At 33.2% G+C, this 27,408-nt stretch overlaps 3 protein-coding genes across 3 annotated transcripts; 2 read left to right on the forward strand and 1 right to left on the reverse strand.

The window, feature by feature from the left end:
* The first annotated feature begins 12,081 nt into the window (after nt 1-12,081).
* Nucleotides 12,082-13,795, forward strand: LOC117904993 (transcription factor bHLH93-like). Its single transcript, XM_034817846.1, has 4 exons — nt 12,082-12,795; nt 12,924-13,094; nt 13,193-13,360; nt 13,460-13,795. Exons 1-4 carry the CDS (start codon nt 12,184-12,186, stop codon nt 13,529-13,531), a joined length of 1,023 nt encoding a protein of 340 aa, XP_034673737.1. The 5' UTR covers nt 12,082-12,183; the 3' UTR covers nt 13,532-13,795.
* A 2,185-nt stretch (nt 13,796-15,980) lies between these two features.
* LOC117903941 lies at nt 15,981-22,545 on the reverse strand. Its single transcript, XM_034816452.1, has 2 exons — nt 21,397-22,545; nt 15,981-17,193 (listed from the first exon to the last, which is right to left on the reverse strand). The coding sequence occupies exons 1-2, from the start codon at nt 22,537-22,539 to the stop codon at nt 16,423-16,425; spliced, it is 1,914 nt and encodes a 637-aa protein (XP_034672343.1). The 5' UTR covers nt 22,540-22,545; the 3' UTR covers nt 15,981-16,422.
* Nucleotides 22,546-23,890: 1,345 nt separating this feature from the next.
* Nucleotides 23,891-27,104, forward strand: LOC117904702 (40S ribosomal protein S7). The gene is made up of 6 exons (XM_034817453.1): nt 23,891-23,997; nt 25,353-25,437; nt 25,575-25,648; nt 25,742-25,865; nt 26,173-26,355; nt 26,738-27,104. The coding sequence occupies exons 2-6, from the start codon at nt 25,363-25,365 to the stop codon at nt 26,855-26,857; spliced, it is 576 nt and encodes a 191-aa protein (XP_034673344.1). The 5' UTR covers nt 23,891-23,997; nt 25,353-25,362; the 3' UTR covers nt 26,858-27,104.
* The last annotated feature ends 304 nt before the right edge of the window (nt 27,105-27,408 follow it).

Here is a 27,408-nt window from a genome sequence, read left to right on the forward strand (position 1 = left end):
AAAAGCATCTATGTAACCACGATTATATGACCAATTATACACCTTATTTATTATTTTATCCCAAAAATTCTCTTAGGAGCTTTTTTGGCAACTGAATTAATTAAATCCAAATTTTGTAAAGATGAATTAACAGGATTATATGAAAAGGACACTAAAAATATTCCAAAATAAGATATACTGACTGAAAAAATTGCATTTATAACAAATTCATACCAATCCCCATAGTTATTCAAATTTTTATGTAAAAGGTTTTAAGAAAATAAAGGTTATGCTTGAATGAGAAAAACACCCAAGAGGTGGGTGAATTGAGTTTTTCAAAACTTTTTCAACACAACAAATTCAAACACAATATAATAAAAAATTAAAGAGATAGAGTTAGAGAATTCAAACTCAGATTTTATAGTAGTTCGGCACTTCCTTGCCTACGTCCACTCTCCTCAATCTCCTAACCGAGTGAGGGTTCCACTAGCTTGAAACTTCAACCAAACTTCCAATGCTTTACACTTGGATTCCGGCTCCAATGGGTTCTTACACAATCTCTTCAAGATTCAAACCTCTTGAAGGCTTTAACACTCAAGTTTTACAAGGAAGAATCCCTCAACCTAGCTCAAAGATAGCTCAAATATAAAACAAAGTTAGGATGACTCACAAGGGTGCATTAAAAGATATGTAAGTAATGGTTTAATGCACTAAGAAAGAAATGAGAGCTTTTAAGCCAAGAACAGGTAGGTAGACAATTGATTGCAAGTGTTCTCTGTGTCATAAATGAAGTAGAGCTCTCAATTTATAGGTTTCTAAGCTCGGGAGCCAAGAAAAGCAAAAGGCAGTCTCGACCAGTCAAGCTAGGGGTCGACCGATTCACTAGTCGTTGGAGCATTTAATGCTTTGGTAGGTTACCGTTGCCTCGACCGGATCTCGACCAGAAGTTAACTAAGAAAGATGGAACCTCAACCAGGAAGAGGAAGCTACTAGATGAGAGAGAGTGTTTTTGGCACTCCTCGACCGGACCTTGACCAGACAAGGGAAAATGGTCGACCGGTTCCCCAACCAATTGAGCTGGTTGGCCAAAGCCTCGACTGGTTCAGCCTTTTGGCCCCGAAAACCTATCTTTTTCAATTCATTTCTTTTCTAACACTTAGGCAAAGTCTTTAGGTAAATTAGTATGCTAATTTTGAAACATTTTGCCTAAAGTACATTTGATAAAACTCGGGTTTTAATGAAATAAGAATCTTAATGAATAAACCGAGTTTTTAAAGATGCATGAAAAGGTATGAGAAAACCTAAGTGCACCCATGCATTCATCTTACATTCGTTTCCTATGATCAAAAGTTTTCCAATAGTCTCGATCTTGTATCCCTTTGGTCATTTGATGAATTTTTGAATTTATACCTGAGATTCTTTACCATTCAAACCAAACCAATTAGTTACTTAACCATGGTTTGTTATCATCGAAACCCGATTGGGAGAACCCTTAGGCTAACATGTTTGTAGCCGGACTTAACCATTTCGATAATATATCAAAATCCATTCTTTCTTGATTGAAAGGAATTCCTATGGCTCCAACGAAAAGTAAATAGGGCTAATGCAAACAAAAGGAATATCATAGTATTGTCCGATTCCTGGGGATACAAAAAAGTGTTCTTATTGTCAAATTTATTAATAGCAATAAAGGGTTGTGTCATCTTTCTTACATTACCATCAAGTCGATATACCTTCTTCGAAAAGAAAAAGCCTTTTCGTTTTCATTATTATTCGTTGTTAATAAAGTTAATAAACGAATTTTTTTTAATTGTTTTTTGACCTTCTTTACCCCCATAGAGATATTGAATAGAACAAGCTATTTTTTTTCCACTGTAATTTTTACAATGAACATTAAAATATCCTTCAAAAGTAAGTAAATAGATCTGAAACATATAAAATGCGATTAATCCTATCGTTAAACAAGCTATTATTGCAAAAATAGGTGAATACAACCAACTATCATTAAGAATTTCATCTTTGAACCAAAAACAAGCAAGAGGCGGAATACCACAAAGACAGAGTGTACCTAATAAAAAGGTATTTTTTGTAATTGGCACATGTTTTGTTAAACCACCCATAAGAACCATATTTTGACTTTTATCTGGAGAATATCCAACAATAGCTTCCATTGAATGAATAATCGATCCAAATCCTAAAAACAATAATGCTTTCGAATAAGCATGAGTAATCAAATGAAATAAAGCAACTCGATAAGACCCCATACCTAGGGCTAAAACACTGTCTTCTATTCTTAAAAATAGAAAACACAAAACAATTTTTTGTTGCAAAACGTATTTTCCTAATTTTTTGTTACAAAGAATAAAAAATTGTTCTCGAAAATAGTTACCAAACAAGCCCTTCATGTTAAAAGCTTAGGTTATATTTGGTTTTGAAAAGTTTGAAGGAAAATGTGAGAGAAAAAAAATAAAGATGAAAAGTATAAGAAAATAAAGAGTAAAAATAAAAAATAGAGTTGAAGTTAATAAATTATTTTTATATATTATTTCAAACTTTTATAAAGATTTACCTCTTTTATATAAAATTAAATAGTTTAAATATATATATATATATATATATATATATATATATATATATATATATATATATATATATATATATATATATATATATATATATTAACATTCTTTTACATTTTTCATAGTAAAATCAAATATAAAAAAATCATTTTTTTCTGTATTTATTTTTTTCTTAATACTTTCCTAGAAGAAACATAACCTTAATAGTTAATGGCTTTTTGTTGATTTAAATATTATTGCTTAATTCTTGCTTATTATTTAAATTATTTAGTAAAACCATTTTTTTTAATATATATTAAATTGGCATATTTATATGTAATGAGGTTATGAAAAAAAAAAATGGTTGGCAACGAGATAAATGATATTTAAGATTTAAGAAAAATATTTATTTTTAACTTATTATTTTAAGTCATTTTTAAGTTGTAATACTAAAAATTTGTTTCCTGCTTTTGCTTTTTAATTAAAACTTAGGAAACAATTTTAAAATTTATGTTTGATAGCATTGTTTTTACATTTTGTATTGGTACCTAAATAATGGTATCAATAGTTTGCTCTATTTAACATGACGTGTTAAGTGACGTCATGACCTTGGATTTGATACAAATTATTAGATCGAGTTTTGATCATCTTATTTAAAAATTAATTATCATATATTAAGTTTTTTGTGCCATTTAACATCAGAATTTGGATGAGGCATGCGTGGATGGAGACGTAGAGAAAAAGATTATTGCATCCACAAGGTTCAAAATTGTGTGGTCAGCACTCAGCACACATTAGCAATCCACAGAAGAGGTAGCAAAACCTTGAGAGGACATAACAAAGACTGGATCGAGGGACAGCATACCAACCACTGTGTTCACATGAGAATGGAACTTCGAAGGAGAGATGAATTGAGAGCTAGCTCACTCAAATCTCTGAAGCGCACGTCAACCTCAATGATCAAGTCCAGGTTGGCACTGTCATAAGACTCGTGACGACACTGAACTCTCATGAGAACTGTGCTCTATCATATGTATCATCTCTCCATGTTCATATGAATGCACGCACAGGCACAGCTACAGCTGAGGATACTTTTATCTGAACAGAGCGGTGGGTCTTGGGCATGAAAGTCAGAGTCTTCACTGGGGCCGAAAGTGGACACCATGAGTTATGGTTATGGATAACGTGAGCTTACCAATCTTTGCAGCCGGACTAGGAGGAGTTTGCTGACCATCAAAATATGCATGGATGACAAGATTGACAATAGTCATCATTTACAGCTAATTTTTGGACTTTTTGCTGGACGGCGTTGATCATCGGCCAAGGACACTGCTTAGCTGATGTGCTGCGCATATTTTATATAAAAACAAATAATAACAAACCATGCTTTGCATGTAAGAAAAGGTTGCTGGACAGAAGACGTGTCCGGCCCACGGCAAAAACTCTTAATACTTATGTCTCTTTTCTTTCTCATGACTTATTGTTGTTATTTATTATAATAAAATTAAGTATCTAGAGTTGAAATATTATTAGTGACTTATGGTTTTTGGTTGGAGGATTATTAATTAATGGGAGAATTGTGTTTTAGACCTAGTTGGGCCCAAAAATTAAAATTTGGCCCATAAAAGTTGTATAATTGATGGAAATGATATAAAATGTGAAGAGACCAATATACCCTTCAAAACTATTTTGAGTATTTTCTATCATAATGTTTGACAAACTTTTTTATTTTAATTTTTTTAATAATTATTCTGAAAATTTATTATTTTTAGAAAACTAATTTTTAAAAAAATATATATATATTCTAAAAATATATCATTTAAAAAAAATAATTTTGACATATTTTTAGTTATTTTTTACATACATAATTTAAAAATATATATATTTTCTAAGATGTTTGATTTTTAAATAATAATAATAATAATTTATTTTTATTTTTTTGTAAAATGGTGTATTTTTTTCCAAATCACTAAATTAAAATAAAATTTATTGAGGTTTACAAAAGGAATAAAATTTAAATTAATGTTTTCCTACTCTCTTTTTTTCATAGTTAACAAATGTCATTTTTGGAAAGATAAAAAATTCATTTCTTTCTTCTCAATTTCCACACTTTCTCTAGGTCTTGGGCTTAAATGATGAACTCATATGGACCAAAGCTTAATTTTTAGGTCCAACTAATTCCAAAACACAATTTTCCCTTAATTAATTCCACGAAAGTGTGGTTGCTACTTCATTGAATGCATAGTTTGACTACGAGGAATTCTAGTTTGAACACGTCTTAAAGTAACAACTGGAATCACTTTAATTTTAATTGGTTAATGTGTAATTGAATTTTGATGCCACTACTACTTATATTATTTATAACGCTTCATTCTTATTATGTACATATTATTCACTATAAGTTTAAGAAGCGCTCATTCTATCTATATATATATATATATATATATATATATATATATATATATATATATATATATATATATTGAAAAACTGCAATATTTAGAGGATCGGAATGAATGAAAATTAAAAAGTTTAACATATGAGTTGAATTTTTTTAACTTATCAAAGGGATTTAAGTCAATTTAAATCAATTGAACCGTGTATGATAAAATGAATATCCAACGCAAACACAATTACACAATTGACAAATAATTTTATGTGAAAAATCCTCACACTAACTATGGAGATAAAAATTCACAAGTTTAAAACCTTTAATCAATAATTCACTATATGAAATTAAGATATATAAATTTACATAACAGTTTTATTTTAAAGACTTACTCTCTAACTTGTATCGTGATCCATGTCCACGATGCAACACCTTCAATACTCCAATGCATTCACCTTAACTTCTAAAGGGATGTAGGTCATTCTAACAACTTAAAATTCAATTGATGAATTCTCAAGAGAGTTTGGGAATGATATAACAAGTTAGGATTGATTATCCCAAAGCATATAACCAAAAAAAAGGATTTAGAAAAGGTTTATATATGTACTAAGACCTAAAAGATTGGTACCCTGAAATTTTCCAAAAAGAATAAATCTTTAATGTCCAAAAATGTGATCTACCATATTGTATTAGATTCGGAGGGAGTGTTTGAGCGCATTTATAGTGCTAATGTCAACGCTTGAGATTTTCCAAAAATAAAATAAAGAACAATTTAACTCTAAAAAAAAATTCTAATATAATCCAACCCTTTAAACACCTAATTTTATCACTAAATAAACTTTTTTAGACTTATTTATGATTTTCCGATTGAATGAATAGTAACTTCAAATCTTCAATAGAGAACAAGTCACTATCTAAAAAACTTCTTATACCAAAAAGAAAATGAATAAAATTACCAACAAAAATAGTATAAGACCTCAATGTCTTATCATGTGTTTATATATATATTGTTAACAAAAATAATATAAGACCTCAATGTTCTAACAAAAATCTCATATTTGTTTAAATAATAAGACTATATTTATTTGGATGTTATTATTTGAATAAAAACCAAAATTCTATTATAGTTATTTTTGTACTAAATTTTGATACTTTTGAGTTTAAAAGCTCAGTGATATTAGATTATTAGATTGACCAGCAATTAATAATAAGACATTTGAGATTATGGGTAATAACGAGGTGATACGAGTTACAACTTTGTAATTTTCTTTTATGGTAGAACCACTTTAGGAATAGTTGGGGATTTTGAAAAAAAAAAAAGTTAATATTTCTAAAATTATTTTTTAAAATATAAATAATTTAAAAATATTTTCAAATTTACTATAATAAGAAACTAAAAAGATAATTTCAATTTATTATAATTATTTTTATATTTTAATTCAAACTTTTATTTTTTTTTAAAGAAATTTAATCAAACACGTTTAAAAGCTCTTATTCTATACTAAAAACACAAAGAAGGAAAAAGTTTTCTGAAGTGAAATCATTGAAAACTTTACGTCTAAGATTCCCATTATACATCAGCCACAATTTTTTTTGTCCCATGAACAATTCACAATTTTCATCACCTTTCTAGATCAAAAGAAAGAAATTGGCTCCTTTTTTGAACTTTTTCATCTTACTAACTTTGAAATCCAAATCAAAGAAAGCAAACAATCCTTCAAGTATGTTCAACGTGAAAACAGTAGTTCTAGAATTGTCATCAATGGTGCTTTCAAATCAAAATAAAAGATTAGCCACTAATGGTTTGTAAGAATTCAAACACCCCTTTTGAAAGAAAATTATTGCAATTGTTTGATATTATGTTTGGTTCTAGAAAAAAATTTAAGGAAAGAAAAAAAAATGCTAAAAATATGTTTTTTATATATATATTTGATTTCATCATAGAAAATATGAAAGATTAATTAAAATTTTATATATTTTAAAATTACATAATCTTTACATAAAAAAAAAGTGAAATATGTTTGAAGTAATATATGGAAATAATTTATTGAATTTAAATTTTTTTTTTGTTTTTCTTCATTTTTTCTTTCTTCTACTTTTCCTCTTCATTTTCCTTCCCTCATATTTTCCCCAAAATTTTCCACAAACCAAACATAGCATAAAAAGGGTCCAAACAACTTACATTGACAAATTAATTAGATCCAAAAGCCATTTAAACAATTTGATTTTGTAATATTTGTTTAAGAGCATGTGAAATGAAGGTGGTGTTTGTTTTTTTATCAAATAGAAAAAACTAAAATATTTAGTTTTTTCTATTCAGCTAAAAATAACATATTGATATCAATCAATATAACTAAACTAAACATATCGATAATAAGTTCATTTTAATTGTATTGGTTGACATTAACATGTTACTTACAAATAAATAGAAAAAATCAAATATTTTTTACTTCTTCTATTCAACCAAAAAATAAACATCACCTTAATTTTATTATTATTATTATTTTCTATTGTCAAAGCTTCTTTCAATAACCCAAGAATAATTTTTTATGTTTACAAACTTTAATTAAATAAAAATTAAGTAAACACACTTTTCCCAAAATTTTATCTATATACTCTTAAAATTATTATTATTTTTTTTTGGATGCTGCCCTTAATATTATCGAAGAAGCTATCGTGGAGGCAAACAATCGAACGATTTGGATCTTAATGGTCCGCGATTAATTTTTAGCCCAACAACATTTGAAGCCTGGCTTTATAAATGGGCTTGCCCAAAAGGGAAAATGGGCTTTCCCAAAAGGGACAATGGGCTGTTGAAGGCTTGAATGTGCCATGCCCTTTTATGGTTTCTTATTATTTATCTTGTTAACATACTTTTATGCTATTTTGATTCCGATAATTTGAGGAAAATGCGAGAAAAACAAAATAAAGAGAAAAAATGCAAAAAAAAAAAGGTGCAAAAAGATTAAAATTATTAAATCATTTTCATATACTACTTTAAAATTATTTTATTATTCGAATTTTTTTATATAAAGATTAAATTTTTGAAAAATACATAAATTTTTAATTAATTTAAATTATGCTTAATTTTCGTATTTTTCATAATAAAACCAAATATGAAAAACTCATTTTTCTTGATATTTTTTTCTTTCCTTAAATCAAATATAATATTAAAGTTACGTTTGGTTGAAAAAATTTCAAGGAAAATGCAAGAGAAAAAATACAAAAGAAAAATAAAAACAAAGACAGATATAAAGAAAACAAAAAATTAAATTTAAAATTAATAAATTATTTTTATATACTATTATAAATTTATTTCACCTATTTTAACTCTTCTAAATAAAGATTAAATAATTTAAAAATACATCAATTTTAACTAATATTATTTCTTTAATAAAACTAAAAATAAAAATATAAGAACCTATTTTGTCATGTGAAACAGAAAACAGTTTATAAAAACTTCTAACACTATTCAATTGTTGTCTCTAGAAACAATTTTTGAAAACAAAATGAAATAGAAAACAATTTTCAGAAAAGAAATAAGAATTGTTTTCATCAATTTTTAAAAAGAAAGAAAAGTATGGGTTCGTTTGATCAAGTTTCCTTAAACTTGTTTTTAAAAAGTGTTTTTAAGTTAAAGAATAAAAAAAAATAACACTATATTTCATAAAACATGGCTAAACAATCCTAAATTTCTTTAATATTTTTGCTTTTCTTTTCTTTTCCTTGTACTCTCCTAAAACCAAATATAGAGTAAACCTTGTGTAATCTCTTTTGGATGGTGTGCTCTAAAATATCATGAAAAGGTTTAACCTACTGAACTCAACCCATTGATTAGGCACAATAAGTGAGCTCAAAGCCAACAGGCCAAGTCACACAGCATCTGTTTACCGACCATGCTTTGCTAAATCCATCTCCAAACACAAACTACATCAAAATACAAAACAAAGACTAGATAAAACCAAACATAAAATCACAAATATAATTAGAAAGCTAAATACAGTATGCCATTACCATAGATGATAGAACTAACAACTCACCCATACATAGGAATGCTGTCTGAAGAAGCTAGTGGATGTAGATGATATTTGAAGTAACAAAACAAAAGCATTTCAAATCAACTATTAATCCAGCCCATGGGTATTGAATATGCTTCTGTCTTCTACCATTTGTTGTTTATATAAGACTTGGGTGCCTATCTGAAAAGTCTGTATTATTGAAAACCTCTGTTCTTGTGCAAGGACACTGTAAGTAAACCCTGGATATGGTACTTAGATTCGATACCAATTATAGTCCTGCACAGCGACAATCGCGTGGGCCATTTAACGTAACCATATCTCTCATGCTTTTGCAGATAGTTCTCAGCTGAAATGGGGGAAGAGAATTGGAGGGAAAGCACCTCCTTTCCTTACCATCATTAGTATAAGAGACTTTTTCATGTTGGATGGAAATAGGAATGGAAATGGAGGGTCCCGCTTCCACATCCGATGGGCAGGTAAACAGTTCTTAGCAAATGTACGAGCTTTTCTTGATCATATAAACATGCCGACAATATTTACATAATAGTAATAATGATAGACATGTTTTAAAGCTTCAACCTAGACAATATTTATATAATGGTAATAGTGAGTGGATAGTTACAAATGGTATCAGAACTAACCGGTAACCTGGATATGGTTCTTTGTCTATCTGGCCAGCAATGACCCGTAATCCAATGGAATATAACGTGAATAACGACGGTTAATCAAAGTTTTGAAAAGAGTAGGCTTGGTTTAGAATGAATTTTTTATTCCTAAGAAGTAAATTTCATATTCCATTGTTTCAAACAAGGCCGTGTAGGACCTTGGATCCGGAAAAACAGTTGATAAATTAATTTAAATTTGTTGGGAGGTGGGGATTGGAGAAGAAGCATGAGCTGGCAGTACTCATCCCTCATGCAGAGGACGCTTGTGGATCAGCAGTGCTTGCAGACTAGAACCCCACAAAGGAAAAAAGCAACTAAAAAAGGCAGACAAAAGTGAGAGAAAGCGGGTTTGGAGGAGATCCCGTGGGCCGCCTGAGGATTATATATGTCATATATCGTATGGGGCAGATTGAGAATGATACTGTTATTGAGAATAATACTGTTACCTTCTCTGTACTCCCTAGTCCTTGTCACTCTCGCCTTTCTTTCTTTCATCTCTATGCAAGCCATCAATTATTCCATCTTCTATACTTCCAGCTTATATCAAACATCAGCTAAGAATTATTCCTAAGTTCTATGATCTCTGATGCCTCAAACAAGGTTTCTGATACACTCACATCAAGTTTTTTTCACATACCTGAATTTCATCCGTATGTACATGCCATCATTTTATTTTATCGATGCTATGATGTACAGATAGAATAAGAAAACAAAACAGAACACAATCCCAGTACAGAAATGTTTGTAAAGCTGTAGTCAGCACGACACTGCAACAAATTTAATCAGCATATCATTAGAGAAAATCAAACTCCGTAGACTACTGCATTGGAGAATGCAGAATTATTGGATCTTCCTAGTCAAGAATCATCATCAATCCTGTTTATCACATAAAGTTTGGATTATGATCAAATCCAAGAGTAGGCCCCATCCACTAACGGACAGAATGTATGAAGAATTCTATTATTGATTTTCTATCAGAAGTTTGGCGTTTATGGGTAAAATAGTACTTGCTGGGCTCATTCTTGTGTGTAGACATTCACATGTGTCTTACAATTGGTCGGTTGGTCGCTTATTCTCCTCGAGTTGCGTGTTTTTTTTTTTTAAACAATCTACTTTTTTTCTTTTCTTAACAGCAGCCTGAGTTAAGAAAACAAATTTACACTTCTCAACTCTTAGACAATTACACAGACCTCTCCTCTAGTTTCAACAGATGCTACTCCAATACACATTCATTAATTCAAGAGCTACCTTCATTTCTGACAGTGTACTTAGTAATAAAATGATTTCATGTGTTCTAGAAGCACTGTTGTGAGAACCCATTGGACTAGAAACAGACAATATTTGTATGTGAGGGAACAGGTCATTAGATAATTTTGAAAGAGAGATGCCATAAAAATTCTAAGTTTGAAAGCCTTGATTTGAGAAAACTGGGATGTACCCTTGAAAGAACATCAATTCTCCTCTCACTTTGGACCAATCTGTTCTCATTTTTTCAATGAAAACCTTACCATCTACAGAGCATAGTGCACAATTTTTTTGTGCATATCATGAAGAAGAAAAATGACTTCATTTTCACCCAAGTGAAAATGTCATCAGCTGGGGCATCAAGGACTCAAGGTTGTTAGATTCCATTTTCTAGGAGAGGCAAAAGAGATGGATTCCATGTGATTGCTTCTGTTAGCTCCAATCTGTCGTTCTTTATTTCTTATTTTTGGTTACAAAGTCAGAAGCTTGTGGATTCCAATTAATACTTTTTGAGTGTTCACAAGTTTAACTAGTCTATTCCTAATCTTTTCCTCTAAATATGGATGAATCTTTTCCAACCATTTCCAAAGTTTGACATAAACCATTAAGAAGCAAGTGGCCAAACTGAGCAAAAGAAGATGATTTTTGTGTAGACAGAAAGCATAGGATCCATAACTTTAGTGGGTCAAAAACTTCTTTCCATATTTTAATGGGTGAAGACAAATGTAAAATTGATTAACAGTGGCAATAGAGAAACAATGCATACATGTCCATTAGCAACAAACTGCACAAACAGGAAAAGAGCCTCAGTCTAGGCACAGAGATATAAACTCAGGGCAGCATGAGAGAGATGGGATGTTCCCTTCATAAGCAATCAAAATTTAAGAAGTTCATTCAATCTATAGATGATGCCAGCTCCAATATTGGTTCACATAGACCAGTGGTTGAAACCATTCAAAGTATTGAACTAGGTATTAGATCTGTCTAATTGAAGACCATAAGCCATCAAAATTTTAGTTATACAATTTATAGATGATGCCGACTCCAATTTTCATTTGCATAGACCTGTGGTTGAAACCATTAATAGTATTGAAATAGGTATTAGATCTGTCTAATTGAGGATAGCAGTGAAAAAGACATGAATTCACCTTGAGGAAAAAGAGGAAGGATAGTCCATTTTATTTATAGGGAAAAAGCGTATTCCATTTTGGTTCTAGGTCCTAGGTATTAATTTGCACAACCTACTGTAGTACATATTATGATGCATTTATAATCATAAGAGCGTCTTTTGTAAATGTTTATATATGCCTTCACCTTGATGCAGCTTCATGTCATTAGCCTCCTCCTTGGACGATCCAATGATGGAGGTGAATGAGAGAGACATGGAACTTACTCAACATGGTTTCTTAGAGGAGTTCCTTGATCTAAGGGGAGAAACTTGGAACACATATCCTACTATGGATGAGTTCATTCCTGATGGTTGGAACTTTGATACTTTCAATGAGAATGTAGTTTTTGCTACAACAAATTCTTCATTGGAAGGATTTTCCATGTCAAAAGGGCCTACATTTGAATATCCATTTAATGAAATTCATCCTTCTGTCGGTGGATTTACTGTACCAGAGATTGATTCATTACATGGCAAGAACATGATGCTACAATTTCCAATTCAGTACCCATCAGTGGTGAAGGATGAAGAGATCAGCCTACTCAACAATAGTCCTCACATTGTGGAAGAAAGGGATAATAGCTGCAAATTTGAGATGGAACAAGCTGCCAATACTCCAGTTTTCAGCACAAGTCCCTTTGGAGAGAGAAAGGCTCGAGTTAAGAAGATGGAGGGGCAGCCTTCAAAGAATCTAATGGCAGAAAGAAGGCGAAGGAAGCGACTGAATGATCGCCTTTCCATGCTCAGATCAATTGTTCCAAAAATAAGCAAGGTATCCATGTTATTCTCGTTATGGATTGATCATTTGCTTTTTAGATTGGTAATGATTCATGTACAGAGGAGGTTCCCAAATTTCCATTTTTGACTTGATACAACTAATAGAATTTCGGATGTTAGCAGATGGACAGAACATCTATTCTTGGAGATGCCATAGATTATATGAGAGAGCTCCTAGAAAGAATGAATAAGTTGCAAGAAGAACAAATGCAAGCAGGCACAAGCAGAACCAACTCACCAGGCATCTTCAAGGAGCTAAAGCCAAATGGTATGATCACGAAAAATTCTCCAAAGGTGTGTTTCCTAAACTTTTACTAATTAGAACTGCCAACTCAATGAATCCTCAAGAACCCAAGTCCTGAATTGAATTTTCTACCACTATGCTTTCACAGTTTGATGTGGAAAGAAGAAATTTAGATACCCGGATTGAGATTTGCTGTGCAGAAAAACAAGAATTGTTGCTGTCAACTGTGAGCACGCTAAAAGCATTAGGACTTGAGATTCAACAGTGTGTCATAAGTTGCTTCAATGAATTTTCAGTGCAAGCTTCTTGTTCAGATGTATGTATGTTCATCTTAATTTCCTGACATCATATCTACTTTACATGCTATGAATCGTCTAATCTTTATTTTCAAATGTATGTTTTTTGCTGGTGTTAGGCAGCAGAGCAGCAAACAATGCTAAGTTCTGAAGATATAAAGCAAGCATTATTCAGAAACGCAGGTTATTGAAAACGATGAGAAATAGGTGTTGTCGGTTTGGAGAAGCTTAAAGAGATGGATCTCCAAGCCTGTTCTTAATGGTATTTTTCGAGTGAGAGATTGTAACAAAGTTACTACTTTTGTGTTATCTGCTCCAATTGATATAAGGATGATTTATTTACAGTTCTTTCCTATAAGCTCAAACAACACTGTTGAATTCTTAGTTCTACATCCCACATACTGATAACAACCAGAATTTAAAATTCTCAAGAATAGTGACCTTTAGCTTCTTAATCTTGTATGAATATATAAGACAGAATCGATGAAATCTAGTTAAAAATCTAGTAAGAGAGGCCAAATATCCACTGTAGATTTGACATATCCAGCCAAGAGAATTTGTTTTTATTATTTTCTTTCTGTACTCCATACATGGATCTTGAATGCCACATATACTAAATGTTCTTTTATTAATTCTACATTAGAAATTAATTTGGGAAATAAGGTAACTTGTTTGTCCCTTTATCATATCTATCACAATATTTTGGCAGGTTTACATATTTCATAATTAGGCAGTAAAATTGAAAATTCACAACTAATGGTGAAACAATGCAGTGCCTGTTGACAGGATCGATGTTGTATCACAGCAAATCCAGTGATTTTTATTCTAATCCTGATAATTTAAAATAGAAGCATGCACAAAAAATCATAAAAACCAAATATTTTATTTTAAAAGCTCCTAAATTCAGAGCTTGTACTTGTATTCATAATTGTATATTTCACACTTTATATGACAAAATATACCAGTTTTCAAATGATATGAGGATGTTGGATTTCCAGAAGAAACGAGCTTATTGGACAATTTAAAGGATGATCAGAGTAATATACTCTCCAGTGAGTAGAGTTTTAACAAGAATAACTAAGTAGGGTTTTGCCAATTCTTCACTTGAAAAGCTTAGACTGCCCATAACCCATCAATGGTGGAAGATGAAGAATTTAGTCACCCAGAAATGATAAAGGTAGAACAAGAGATAAGCAAGGCAGAGTTGCACTATTATTATTAATCCCCATTTTGCTCATAATTCTAATTTAAGTTTTCTGGTTCATGTTCATCCATTGACCTAATTTTGTTGAAAAATAGATATATTGATGGTTTCATTTTCCACTCTTGTAATGCATTTTACTATCAACAAAATAAAATGGATAGAGCTGAGAAAGGATAAAAATAAACATATGCCAAAGAAAGGTTTCTGCTCTAGGTTTTATATCAACTCTTACCAGATATTCCTGGGTTGGAATCCTTCAAACAATGCCTAACATTAAACAAAAAATAAAAGATAAAAATACAATTATCAATTATCAATTGCATTATCCAAGACAGTTAAAATAGGAGAGTTCAGTCCAATGCAAAATGTGAAGCAATGTGTTTATCTTCATATGATTCATGGAATATCTCTGCAAGTTGCCTTCAAGTCTAACAAAAGAAGACGTCTTTCATAGTTTGGAGGTAGGAACATAAAAAATAAGCCATGCTTAATTTCCTAGTTCTTGGCAAGTGTGACCCCCTCACAAGTCACAACTAATCAATCGGCTGAAATGAGGACCAATTTGAATCAGGTTTTTGTGGTTGGATTTCATCACATAATGATAATGACCTCTAGCCCTGAATATTTTATACATTCTAAATTATCATTGATAGTTAAGATATAGAGCAAAGTAGAGATCTAAAAGAATAATTGTGAAATGCTCATCATATGTAATAACAAACTTTAACAACATAACATACATAACAAAATCAGTTTCTAACTTCAAACTAACTATACTTAACATCCACCCACAAGTGGAAGTGAGTATTTGGTTCGAGATTGAGCTTGGATGAAAGCTAATCAAAACATGACTTAGGTAAGGACTTCAGAATTATATCAGCTACTTGATCATTAGTTGGAACATGTTGAACATCAAGCTTTTCACTTAGCAACAACCCATTCTCGAACAAAATATACATCAATCTCAATATATTTCTTTCTAGCATGAAATACAAGATTGGAAGCCAAGGAATTAGCACTTTGGTTATCACCACAAAACTGGATTTGAAGAGATTGTGATGGCTAGTTTAATGAAAAGAGATTATAGCCAAACTATCTGTATAGTGGCTTGAGCTAAGGCGCGATACTCTGCCTTTATCAATAAGTAAACCACAACTTTTTGTTTTCTAGAGCTCCAAGTCATTAAGTTCCCTCCTAAGTTGATACACTAGCCAATGGTGGAGTATTGATCAGCAATGCAACTAGCCCAATCAGCATCAGAAAATTCTTCAAGATGAAGGTGTTATGCAGGTTTGAAGAGAATGCTACAATCAATGGTGGCCCTTAAGTAACAAAGAACTCTGTTACAAGCCTTCCAATGATTTTCAGTTGGAACAAGCAGGAATTAGCCAAGTTTATTAATAGAAAATGCAATATAAAGGCATGTCATGGTGAGATATTGTAAAGCGCCAATTGAATAAAGTGGGATTAGAAAGGGAAACACCATCATGAAGGGAAAGCTTTTTGCTGGAACACATTGGAGTAGAGCTAGCTTTGGCATTTGACATTGTAGTTTTCTTAAGTCAAGGATGCGCTTAGATTAAAATGCAAACCTGTTGAAGAGCGATGGGCTTCAAATCCTAGAAAGCAACTCACAGAACCAAGCATTTTTAGAGCAAACTCAGAATTCAGGTCATGAATGATGCATTGAATGAGGCCAGAGTTACTTCCAGTCAAGAATGAAACTAGTTACAAATTAGCAAAGAATAGCCAGAAGCCGAATTCACATTTATATTGCCAAAGCAATCCGGGGTCGGTGGTTATAGCAGGCAGCTTCAATTAGTGCAGAGAACTACTAAATCTCAATATAGACAATTCGATGAAATCAAGAAGGATCTGTTAAGTTCCATCTTCACCTTCGTCATCCTCATCAACATTAACACCATCACCATCAAACTCACAAGAGTTAGATAAGGGATTGGCCTGCAGATATTGGAATTGATTGATAGCATCCCTTGCATCACAAACCAGAGCATTTCTTGCAGCTGTAATCGCATTCATTTTCTGGACATGACTCTCCTTTCTATCCTCTTCTCCAAGAGTGGATTTTGCTACCTGTACTGATGCCATTTTTCTTCTAGCTTCCCTGCTGTGTAATTGATCAATGTATTTCTCATGTAAGGCCCTATTCTTCACTGGCTTTAGGACTGGAGAACTTACAAAAGCACTTCCAAAAGAGGTACTCAATCTTGAAAGGGGTTTCTTATGGTCTGAAGAAGATCTCTCACGGAGCTTCTGAAGAAACGTCGATTTTCCCTGCACATGCTCTGGGGTGGAGAGCATCACACTCTGCTGGGAAGTTTGAGTAGATGGAGTTGCTGTGGGCTCAAGAACCAAGAACAAATCCGCTTCATAATCTTGGTCCACTTCATAATGCTTTTGCAGCAAATCCCTCATAGCTTTCTGGGTACGATGAGTCTTCTTTTTACTGCATCCTGGCCTTTTAATCTTTGGCTCAGCAGGCCTAAGTATTTTACTTGCAGAAAGTGGGACAGAAACCTGAGATGAAGAGTTTGATCTGGTTGCCCTTGAACGAGGCCGATGTGGAGGTGGGGTTAAGTGGTCAGAGTGGACTTTGTCAAAGCAATCCTGTGCAGACTTTCCAGGGACCTGCAATGGATTTTGTATACTTAAAAGCTCACATTTGATACTAAAATAAACATTGTGAGAGAATAACCAATATATTTTTACGAAGTGGGAAACTGATGATTACTTCTTTGTATTAGATTAGTGTAATATTCTATGTTGATGTTAACCTTCAAGAGAATATTTGAAATGTTGATTTTTGAATAATAAAAGCTTACTCTTAAACTCTCAGTTGATACACAACTCCTTTATTGACTGAGGGAGAACCAAATAAACCCCAAAATAAAGCAAATATCAAGGATCACAGTTCCCAAGCCACTTTGCCATGTAGAAGGAAATGACTGACTAATTCATCACTTCCTTCTGCACATGATACACCAATTAGTAGGAAACATCCTTTTGTCTTCAGAAGATCAAATTATTAATATCCTTTTCCACATAGCTGCCCAAATGAAAAAGGCTAGCATCGAGGCCAAAAATCCCACATCTGCCCTTCTCGGGAAAACCATCCTTAACTCTGAGAAATGGCATCTTGGAGAACCACTTTACAGAGGAACACCCATCAGCCTGTTAAGCTTCATACCATGATACCCATGCCTTCAATATAAAGCTGAATCATGAAGGAGTCAAATAGATCCCATTCTAATCATTTAAGTTCCTAATGAACCTTAAATACCAAAAGCTTCCTGTCTGCAAATGACCAGTGTAATCTGTCATCTTTGCTCTACCATTCGCAATGACTGAATATATCTGGGAAGTCTCCTTCCATGGTTGATCACCATACAAGCATCAAGCCAAAACCTTCTCTCTCCCTATTCTCACTTTGAATCAAGCATACATAGTAAACATCCTCTATCCCTTACTGATGAATTTCCATAACCCTTCGTTGCCATTGACCTCCACCACCCTTCTACCTCCCTATACTAATCTACAATCACCCTCCTCCATGGACCATTCCCATCAACTGCAAACCTCCACCACTGTTTTCTTAACAGTGCTCTGCTGAAACTTCCTAGCCTACCAATTGCCAAAGTCTCATACTTTTTGGGGAACAGACAATCTCCCACCTGACCATCCTATGTTACATGCCTAGGCACCCTATAAAAATTCCTCTCCGATTTCTTCAATTCCCACTAAGACTGGAATAGTAAAAGATCACATAAAATAGCAAAGTAAGCTCAACAAAGTAATGTTGACAATCTATATATCTTCCACCCTGCCTAAGAGATATGAGATTCTCTTATGATAAACTTACTGTAGAATTACAAACAGATGTGTGATAAACTTTTTTCCGCATTTGTGAGAGGCTTATTGACATCCTCAAAATAATTTAGTTTCATGGGAAAAACCAAAGTTCATTCTTTGATTGTAACTTCTTTTAATAAAAACAATTCAGACAAAAAAAGGCATGTGTAAGGGCATGTCCGTCTCCATTCCCTGCCTAATAGTTTTAAGCTTGGGTCCTGGACTGCTAGATCTTTCATCTTTATAAACTAATTATTGAAGGAGATGGAGATGTTGTGATTTCTATCTGCCCCAGTTTCAATGACTTGAATTAAATGCATATATAACTTGATATCCGTTACCATGTGCAATTGACAAATGACTCCATTTATGTTGAAAAGACAAAGCATGGAGTAAACCCAGAAATTGGATACTTGAAGGATGCCCCCTTAAATTTAAAATTTTCAAAATAAATTAGAACAAAATAAAACATACAGAATACAACCTTGGTAAAAATAATAGAGGTAAAATGAAAATAAGGTTCAAAACTTCGGTAGCCTTGATTCAATCATATGTAGGTCATAAGAGTTCAAGGTGGATACTGCACAGCAAATTGAAGATAGGTGGGCAATCATGACCAAACACAAAATGGAGAAATTTTACAGAACAATAGTAAGTTGGCAATAACAGAACTAAAATTTTTACACAACTGAAACAGAGCTTAGACAAAGATGTTAGGAAAAATGAATAAAAGCTAGGAAATATGTAAGCTCACTCAAATTCAAGGGGTGGAAAGGACAAAAAAAAAATAAGGCCAAGCAAACTTCGTAGGATGAGTGGAATGGGGATCTAATATATGTAAAGCTTTAACTGAAACTTGATTTTAAAAAACTCAAATTGCAATAAGATCAATGTTTTGAAAGGAAAAAACACACAAACATAACTTTTTTCCCTACTTTTTGTTAATTGAGAAAGCTAAAAATAAATTAATAGAATATCTTGGGTGAGATTGATCAACAAGAACAGGTGGAGCCCCCTAAGGCCTTTGCAATTGCTTGTGTCCCAAGGTGGGGTGGGGTTTGGATAGCCTCCCCACTAATTTTGTCAATTTCAGCAGCTTCTTAGGGTTACCTATGGAGGGATTTAAAAAGGAGATTAGTTCCCTACAGAAGAAATTGGAGTCAAGAAAAGGGCATGGGGTCAAGGTTTCAGGCAAAAAGGGGAGTATTCCCTTGGCTTCCCGTTTCAAGCTGGAAATCCGTAAACTAGAGTGTTTGGTAAATTATAACAAGTCTCCGGCCACTGTTAGGGGAAGGGAAGGCGCTTTAGGGACTTAGAACCTGTTTTGTGAGGTTGGTCAAAAGTTTTGGTCTGTGTTTGGTTTAAGGGGAGCTTCAGGTTTATTGGGGATGGTCGGTTAGTTAGGGTGGTTGGTGTTTGTTCTCTCGTTTCCTTTTCTTCTTTTTGCTTGTCCTTTGGCCTGTTTTGTATATTCCGTGTGTACTTTATTGTGCCATTTTACAAGCACTTTTAATATATCCTCCTTTTTTACTTATCAAAATAAATAAATAAATAAGAAGAGGTGCCTCAAACAGGAGAGTGGGATAAAGGAGTGCTTCAACCAGAGGAAAGAGTACAACAACCTAAGAGGTAGAGGAAAGAGGAAAAAAGTGATACAAGATGGAATTTACCTAGGTTAATGCCTACAATTCTGGTTCTCATAAAATAAAATAAAAAAACCTACTATTCTGGCATATTCCAGAAAGAGCCATTAAGTGCAAGAAAGTGAAAGCCAGCAGGGGCGATGGCATGAATAACGTGCCCAGCAACCACTATCCCAAGATTCTCCTCCCTCTGAGGTGATAACATGTCAAGGCACAGCTTCACCTTACCAGGGTTCTATTCTAAGTTCCTAACCACCAAACCAAAAGCCTAAAGGCTTCCCATGAATTGACAACACAGTCAACTGTGATTTGGTGTGAAAAAGAACCAAGTTGCTGCAAAGCTTGATGGACCTGGATCTGGACTTAGACACCAATCTATAAAAGTAAATAGCCAATTATGTTGTCATGAATGAGGAGACAGGATTGGTGACTATGTATCAGTGGCTTCACAGACACAATCTTCAAATTTTCATTTTGGACATGTAATTGCTAGAAGCAATGGCCTTTTAATAACTTGTAATGCTAAGTCTTCCACCTTAAGAGAACTTTGCTTAAAAGAGTGTATACATTCATTCCCTACAATCAATAATAAAAAGGCATAATGATCCAAAATTAGGCCCTTGAGACCTAGCTCAAGTGGCAACACCAGGGGTGGGGATGGGAAGTTTACAGGTTCTATTCCATGTAACGTCAAAAAAAGGAAGGAAAAAAAATGACTTCCGGATAAAAATATCCATATTTCAGTCAACATGGAGGCACAGCAAATGATGGCTATAGCCAACTCCACTAGCATATTTCCTCTCTCAATCATCCTACAAAATCACTCATGTAAATTCTTCATAATCTAGCTTAGCAATCTTGCTATCTCAACAACAGAGGTCTCCACCCCTTCCATTAAACATGTATCGTTCTTGAATGTTCTACACTTTAGAATTTAGGGAGTATCTAAGTATTTTATGAGCTTAAAAGCTGTCACCATTCTCAATTATTCTATGGATATTGTTTCTCACTATTTTGGACACCTTTTAATTAATCCAATTGTATTAATCACAGAAGATACTTAACTAGTATAGTCCAATGAATTGAGTTACATGAAACTTAAGAAGCATAACTCTTCTCATTGTATCCAATAAATAATGTTAAATTTCAAATATCTAAAATAGAACTAGGGATATTCTACAATTGAGAAAATATGGGCAATGTAAACACCACAAAATCCCAAAAAAAAAAAAAAAATACAGCTATTATTCTGCTTAGAGAATATTTCTTATTGTAAAAATAATTTGAAACATAACGAAAAAACAAGCCATTGAATATCAAGGGATGTGAAGAAATATACCAATTTAGCAACCTTCTTCCAAAAATGGGGTGTAGGATTTACAGCAAAATAAGCCCTCTGCAGTGCTAGTTCTTGCTCCTTTGTCCATCCGGAGAGAAGGCCAATGTCACCCTCCTCCCCTAGCTTTCTTTTCCTGTTACCCTCAATATCCGTAGTGCCTATATTGATATCTTTCCTCTTATTATCCCTTCCAGCAAGTGCGGTGGCTGGAGAAGCAACATAGCTACTACTCAACCTTGTTTCCCTCTTCCCCATTTCTTCTTTACTAACAACCACTAAAGCATCTTCCTTGGAAGACTCAATCAAGACAGAATCACTAAACCTATTACACTTACCGTCAACAGTCTTATCAACACAATTATTGTTGTCTCCTTGACTAGGAAACCTAGGAGACCGTCTGAAGCCCTGAAAGACCTCAAACTCATTATCTAATCTTGCAGATTTTGTCAACCCATCTTTGAGGTGCATCATCTCGACGTGTTCACCCGCGTTTTCTTGGTAAGGATACCTGGGAGACTCCCTGACACCCTTGCTCAATCTTGAGGATTTTCTCGGCCCAGTAACCGATTTTACACATTTTTTCAACTCATCGCTGGATTCCTTCAATTCCCTCCCAATATTTTCCACGCAATTTTTGTGGGTTTTCTGCAGAGAAGCGTATGGTGATGAACAACCCTCGACCCCACCACGCAACCTGGCAGATTTTCTCGGCCCAGTGCTGAAACTCACGCACTTTTGCAACTCAGCACTCGGTTTCCTCAAATCCTTCCCTACTTTTTCGGTGCAACCTTTATGGATTTTCTTCAGAGAAGCATCTGGATTTGCAAAACCCTCAACCCCACTCTGCAATCTGGGAGATTTTCGCAACCCGGTACTCGAACTCACGCACGAGTTCGATTGACCCAACTTCACCGTAATATTTCCAGCGCAATCCTTGTGGGTTCTCTTCACAGAAACATTCGGTTTTGAGCTGAGAGGATGATCCACGTAGCGTGACCGGTTGTTCCTGGACTGGGGCTTAGGGGTTTTGGGGCCTTGTGGTTCTGGAAGGTTGTTGTGATGGAGAAACCTGGGAGATCTTCTGAGAGCAGTGGAGTTGTCAGTGGTAACGGCGGAGTTTCTACTGGGCATTTTCAAGAACATCTGGCGATAGGAAGATGCGACTAAAATTGCAGGGCTCGAACGCGGGATTTTCTATATTTAAACGTTATTTTTAAAATAAAATACATGTGAAAAAAAATGGTAGCCGTAAAAATAATTTAGAAATTTATATCTGAAAAACTATTCTCAAATTACAGTATTTTTATAAGTTGTGAAATAATTTTAGTATAAATTTTAAAATTTAAACCTATTTTTCAATATAGTTACACGATATTTAAATTATCTTTTGAAAACATTAATTTCTTTATAAATTCTAAAATTTATCTAACTTTTTAAAAGTCAATACTCTGGAAATTGTCTTTAAAAAAACCTTTTTTTAAAATAATATATTATAAGTGTGCCAGTTTAATAAAAGTATTTTTAAGAGAATCACTTAAAATATATTTTTGAATGATTTTATAAAATATTTTCAATATTTTTAAAGCTTAAATAATAAAAAAAATTTAAATATTAAAAATATTAAAATAATTCTTATAATCACTTATAATATATTATTTTTAAAAAAGTGATTTTTTTTATCGAATGAGTTATAAAAATGCTTCAAATACTCTTTTTGTCAAATGAGTTAGAGAGTGGCGATTTTTTTCTTAGGGTTTGTGGTTAAGAAAAAATATGTTGAGGTAAAAAGAAAGAAAACACGAGTGTGAGAGAAAATAATCTTTAGAATATTTAAAATATATTTAAAATTATAAATGAATGTATTAATAAAATTATTATTTTTAAGGGGATGTATAAATAAATTGAACGTAGTTATCAAGTGGTGGAAATAAATATAAATTCAGGTGTCTAAATAAAAAGTCACAACAAACTTTCATTTTCTTGATTTCTATGCCAATTTTATTACATACTATTATAAATTTTTAATATAGACAAGGGCTTCAAAATGTACCAAATTTCATCTTAATTTTTCCTTCTCATTTTCTCAGCCAGTAAAAAAATACTATGATTTGTTTGGATGTTTTCTATTTTCTTTTTTAAGAATAGAAAATAAAATGATTATTTTTAAATTATATTTAAAAATATTAAAAATATTTTAAGTTTCAAATATATTTTTGTCTATAAAACATCAAAGTCCAATTTTTAAAAACTGGTCTTAAAAACAATTTTTCAAAACTATTTTCAAAACATGATCTGATTTTTTTTTTTTTTTTTTTGTTTCTACTTAGGTGCATTTGTTCCTTGTTTTTTTAATATAGAAATATAAAATAAAATAAAAAGGGAAAGGTTTAAGTTGGATGATGCCAACTTAGCCTATAAAATTAAGCACCATCCGTTCACTTAATCTACCCTGTCCACGTGTACATTTGACCATCCCAGCCGTTCATTTGATCGATTTAAGCCATCTTTTCCCCCAACCCTAGAACCTCCGTGAAGCGCGAAACCAGAGCTTAGGGTTTTCCTCTCACTCGCAGATCTCTTCGCTCTTCGCTTCGCCTTCAGGTACTTCTTCAATTCACTTGCCCTTCATCAATTATCCATTGTTTGTCTCCCGAGAAAGCTCAGAAACCGTAAACAAATTCTCTAGCTTTTTCTCTTCTGTTCAGCACCCGAGAAAAACTAAAATATCCCTTGTACTTACACAAGTTGATTTTTTCCCCTTTTGTTTTATTTTTATTGTTTTGATTGTGTAGGTTTTGATTTGCTAATTGGGTGTGTTAGACTTTTCCTTTTTGGATGAATGGGTAGATGATTAGATTGTTTATGTTTCACTGATTGGTGTGCATTGGAGTTGATGATTTTATGCCTATACTTTGCACTATCTAATGGATTAGATGCTTTAGGGAAATATAATTATTTTTTCTTTTTGTGTTTGGTTGCCGAGAAGACAACTTGGAGATTTATGATTTTTGGTCATTTATTCTAGAAAGAGTTGAAATACTAAACCGAAATAAGGCCAGTAGTCCTGTCAGGCTTAGTTGATATTTGAAATGAGGTTATATTTTTTTTTGGGTCTTTTACAAAGAGCAATTAAATTTCCAATTATTTGATTGTTTTCTTTAAAATTTTGAGAATAAAGAATTTTGTATCTTCCCTTTTGCAACATTTTAGTAACAAAAATGAAAATCTTAGATCCCGTGGCATGTGAATCATTCCGGCAATGATGGGTGGCTTTCCTCGAACAGGGAAATGTTGGACTGATTAAGTCCTTAATAAATCATAGTATGGGGGTTGGGTTTTTGAGGTAACTATTGTTGAATTACAAGTTTTCTCCGTTTTCTTTTCATAAGTGTCCTTAATTTCTGATTGAATATTCATGGGCTGTCAAGTAGTTTGGGAATGCAAATAATTTTTATGTCTACATTTTTGTAAACTTGAAATCTTGATGGAAGCCAAAGTGCTAAACCATTAATTCAGTTATGTTTTGATTTCACTATCTAAAGAACTGGTTTTTGTTTTTATAAATTGTTGAAGCATTGTATACAAGCACTTTTTAAAATGCTCTTTCATCATTCTATGCAATATTTGGCATGATTGATGCCTTGTATTCTTGTTATGCCTTTACTTAAGTGTGGCATTGCTTTGGTCTCCCACTGGTTCTTGACAACACCTGGATGCCCTAAGATAGCCATTACATTCCATTTAAAAATTATATGGGAAAGATAGTAAACTGCTCACTTCAAACTTGAGTGGTAAGTGTAATGTCATGCCAAAGTAAATTTACACACAAAACTTCTTGCTATAATTTCCTCAATTATGTGTTCTGATTATTATATATCTTTGCATGCTTTTATATGACTTTTTTTTGCATACCTGTCAGCTAATTTTTCCTACTTATTATTGACCTTTCCCTTCAGATTTCTCAAGATGTATACTGCAGCGAGGAAAATCCAGAAAGATAAGGATTCTGAACCCACTGAATTTGAGGAATCAGTTGCACAGGTTATTGTTGTTGTTGTTTTCATTTTTAGTTTTCTTATTTCTCTCTTTCTAATATATTCTTGATATTCTTTCGCATCTGATATCCTGCAATTTATGGGATACATCATTTATATTCTTCCATTTTGTGTTTTCCGCAGGCATTCTTTGATTTGGAGAATACCAACCCAGAAATCAAGAGTGACTTGAAGGATCTATACATAAATTCTGCTCTGTAAGAATGCTTTATGAAATGTATGTTTTTAAAAAGGAATTGTCCTTGGCCATTATTTAGTAGTTTATTCTTGTTCTCTCTGCATTGGTGCAGTCAAGTGGATGTCTCTGGCACCCGAAAGGCTGTTGTTATACATATCCCCTACAGACTGAGAAAAGCTTTCCGCAAGATTCATGTTAGGCTTGTGAGAGAGCTTGAGAAGAAGTTCAGTGGGAAGGTAATATAACCACTACTTTCCTTTGGTTTAATTGCAATTTAATTCTGATTCTAAGGTAAACAAGAAGCTGGAATTTGGTAATGCGCTAGGTGAGACTGAAACAAATTTATGCCAAATGCTGCACTCTACTAGATAATGCTATGGAGCCGTTGCTTAATCTGACTTTTATGAGCTGGTAGCTTGGTTCAATCCAGTTGTCTCTGTCATGCTGATTCAAAGTGTCAGAGACGGTGGTAAAAATATTGGATTATACTTCCTGGTTGTGGCATCCTTGTTTTTCTAAGCTCACCCTAAAATTGTCTGGCAGGATGTGATCTTCATTGCCACTCGGAGGATAGTGAGGCCCCCAAAGAAAGGTTCTGCTGTTCAACGGCCCCGTAGCCGCACACTCACTTCTGTGCATGAGGCAATGCTGGAAGATATTGTTCTGCCTGCTGAGATAGTTGGGAAGCGCATTAGATACCGTCTTGATGGATCCAAGATAATCAAGGTCAAAATAATAACTATCATTGCATAATCAATCACATGTTCCTAGTCTACACCTTTGGTGACATCATTTTAGGGGAACAGGCAATTGAGATCTGGGTATACATATTGTCAATGAATGATTGGTAAATATGTAGCCAGACATGTCCTGGATGAAAGTATCAGGAAAAAGAGTAGCCATTGGGCTAAGGCTCATTATCAACTTATCTAATGAAGCAGCTTACTCTTTTATGAATGTTCTGCTGAGCAATAAATTTCTTGTAAACAAGCTATACCAGCTATACCAGTGTTTTATTTATTTAAATTATTAATTTATTTTTTTGCAAAAAGAATGATGTTTCCTTGGTTTGCTTGCACTCACACTCATCTTAATTCTCTATGTGCAGATTTTCTTGGACCCAAAAGAACGCAACAACACTGAGTACAAGCTGGAGACCTTTGCTGCAGTTTACAGGAAGCTTTCAGGCAAAGATGTTGTCTTTGAGTACCCGCTGACCGAGGCTTAGATATACTCGTTGATTTGTCTCTGTTACATGTCTTTTTCCCTTAACAACTGCATTTAGTGGGCACTATTTAAAATTTTGATGTTAATGAGTTGGCTTAGGAAGCAGGAAACCGTTGTGAAGTTTCTTATTTCTTTTTGATCTACTTTATGCCCCCTGGAATTGTTTGGTTTTATGTAGGATTCCTATCCTTTCAAGGAATTTTCATTATTCTCGGTATGGCATCTTGGAGTTTGGAAATTATTGGTCATACAAGCATGTTAATTTGTGATGAATGTGCATTTGCAGCTTTGAAAATATAATACGTGTTGGTGGATCCTTTAAACCCCTTGATTAAACTTGTTTGCAACATGGTCTGATCATGAAGCAATGGCTTTGAACCCAGATTTGGCGATGATGCATAAACATGAATGCAGCATGTTCTTCTGACAAACACCAAATCCCATGTGTCCCACAACATGCCTTGGCTGGGTTTCCCCTCTTACTGTCGAGACTAATCCAATTGTGTTTTGTGTATGTGTAAGACTAATTCTTGTAAGAAATTGTGTAGCCAA

This window comes from Vitis riparia, chromosome 17 (genome assembly GCF_004353265.1).
Source record: "Vitis riparia cultivar Riparia Gloire de Montpellier isolate 1030 chromosome 17, EGFV_Vit.rip_1.0, whole genome shotgun sequence".
NCBI classification, from domain to species: Eukaryota; Viridiplantae; Streptophyta; class Magnoliopsida; order Vitales; family Vitaceae; genus Vitis; species Vitis riparia.

What these genes read in the sequence shown, in the direction of transcription:
- LOC117904993 (XM_034817846.1), top strand. Translation starts at nt 12,184, where the DNA reads ATGTCATTAGCCTCCTCCTTGGACGATCCAATGATGGAGGTGAATGAG. An exon ending in TTGTTCCAAAAATAAGCAAG is followed by an intron (nt 12,796 to 12,923) that starts GTATCCATGTTA and finishes GGATGTTAGCAG; the next exon opens with ATGGACAGAACATCTATTCT. An exon ending in TGCAAGCTTCTTGTTCAGAT is followed by an intron (nt 13,361 to 13,459) that starts GTATGTATGTTC and finishes TGCTGGTGTTAG; the next exon opens with GCAGCAGAGCAGCAAACAAT.
- LOC117903941 (XM_034816452.1), bottom strand. Translation starts at nt 22,539, where the DNA reads ATGTTCTTGAAAATGCCCAGTAGAAACTCCGCCGTTACCACTGACAAC. An exon ending in GGAAGAAGGTTGCTAAATTG is followed by an intron (nt 17,194 to 21,396) that starts GTATATTTCTTC and finishes AATCCATTGCAG; the next exon opens with GTCCCTGGAAAGTCTGCACA.
- LOC117904702 (XM_034817453.1), top strand. Translation starts at nt 25,363, where the DNA reads ATGTATACTGCAGCGAGGAAAATCCAGAAAGATAAGGATTCTGAACCC. An exon ending in TTGAGGAATCAGTTGCACAG is followed by an intron (nt 25,438 to 25,574) that starts GTTATTGTTGTT and finishes TGTTTTCCGCAG; the next exon opens with GCATTCTTTGATTTGGAGAA. An exon ending in ATGGATCCAAGATAATCAAG is followed by an intron (nt 26,356 to 26,737) that starts GTCAAAATAATA and finishes CTCTATGTGCAG; the next exon opens with ATTTTCTTGGACCCAAAAGA.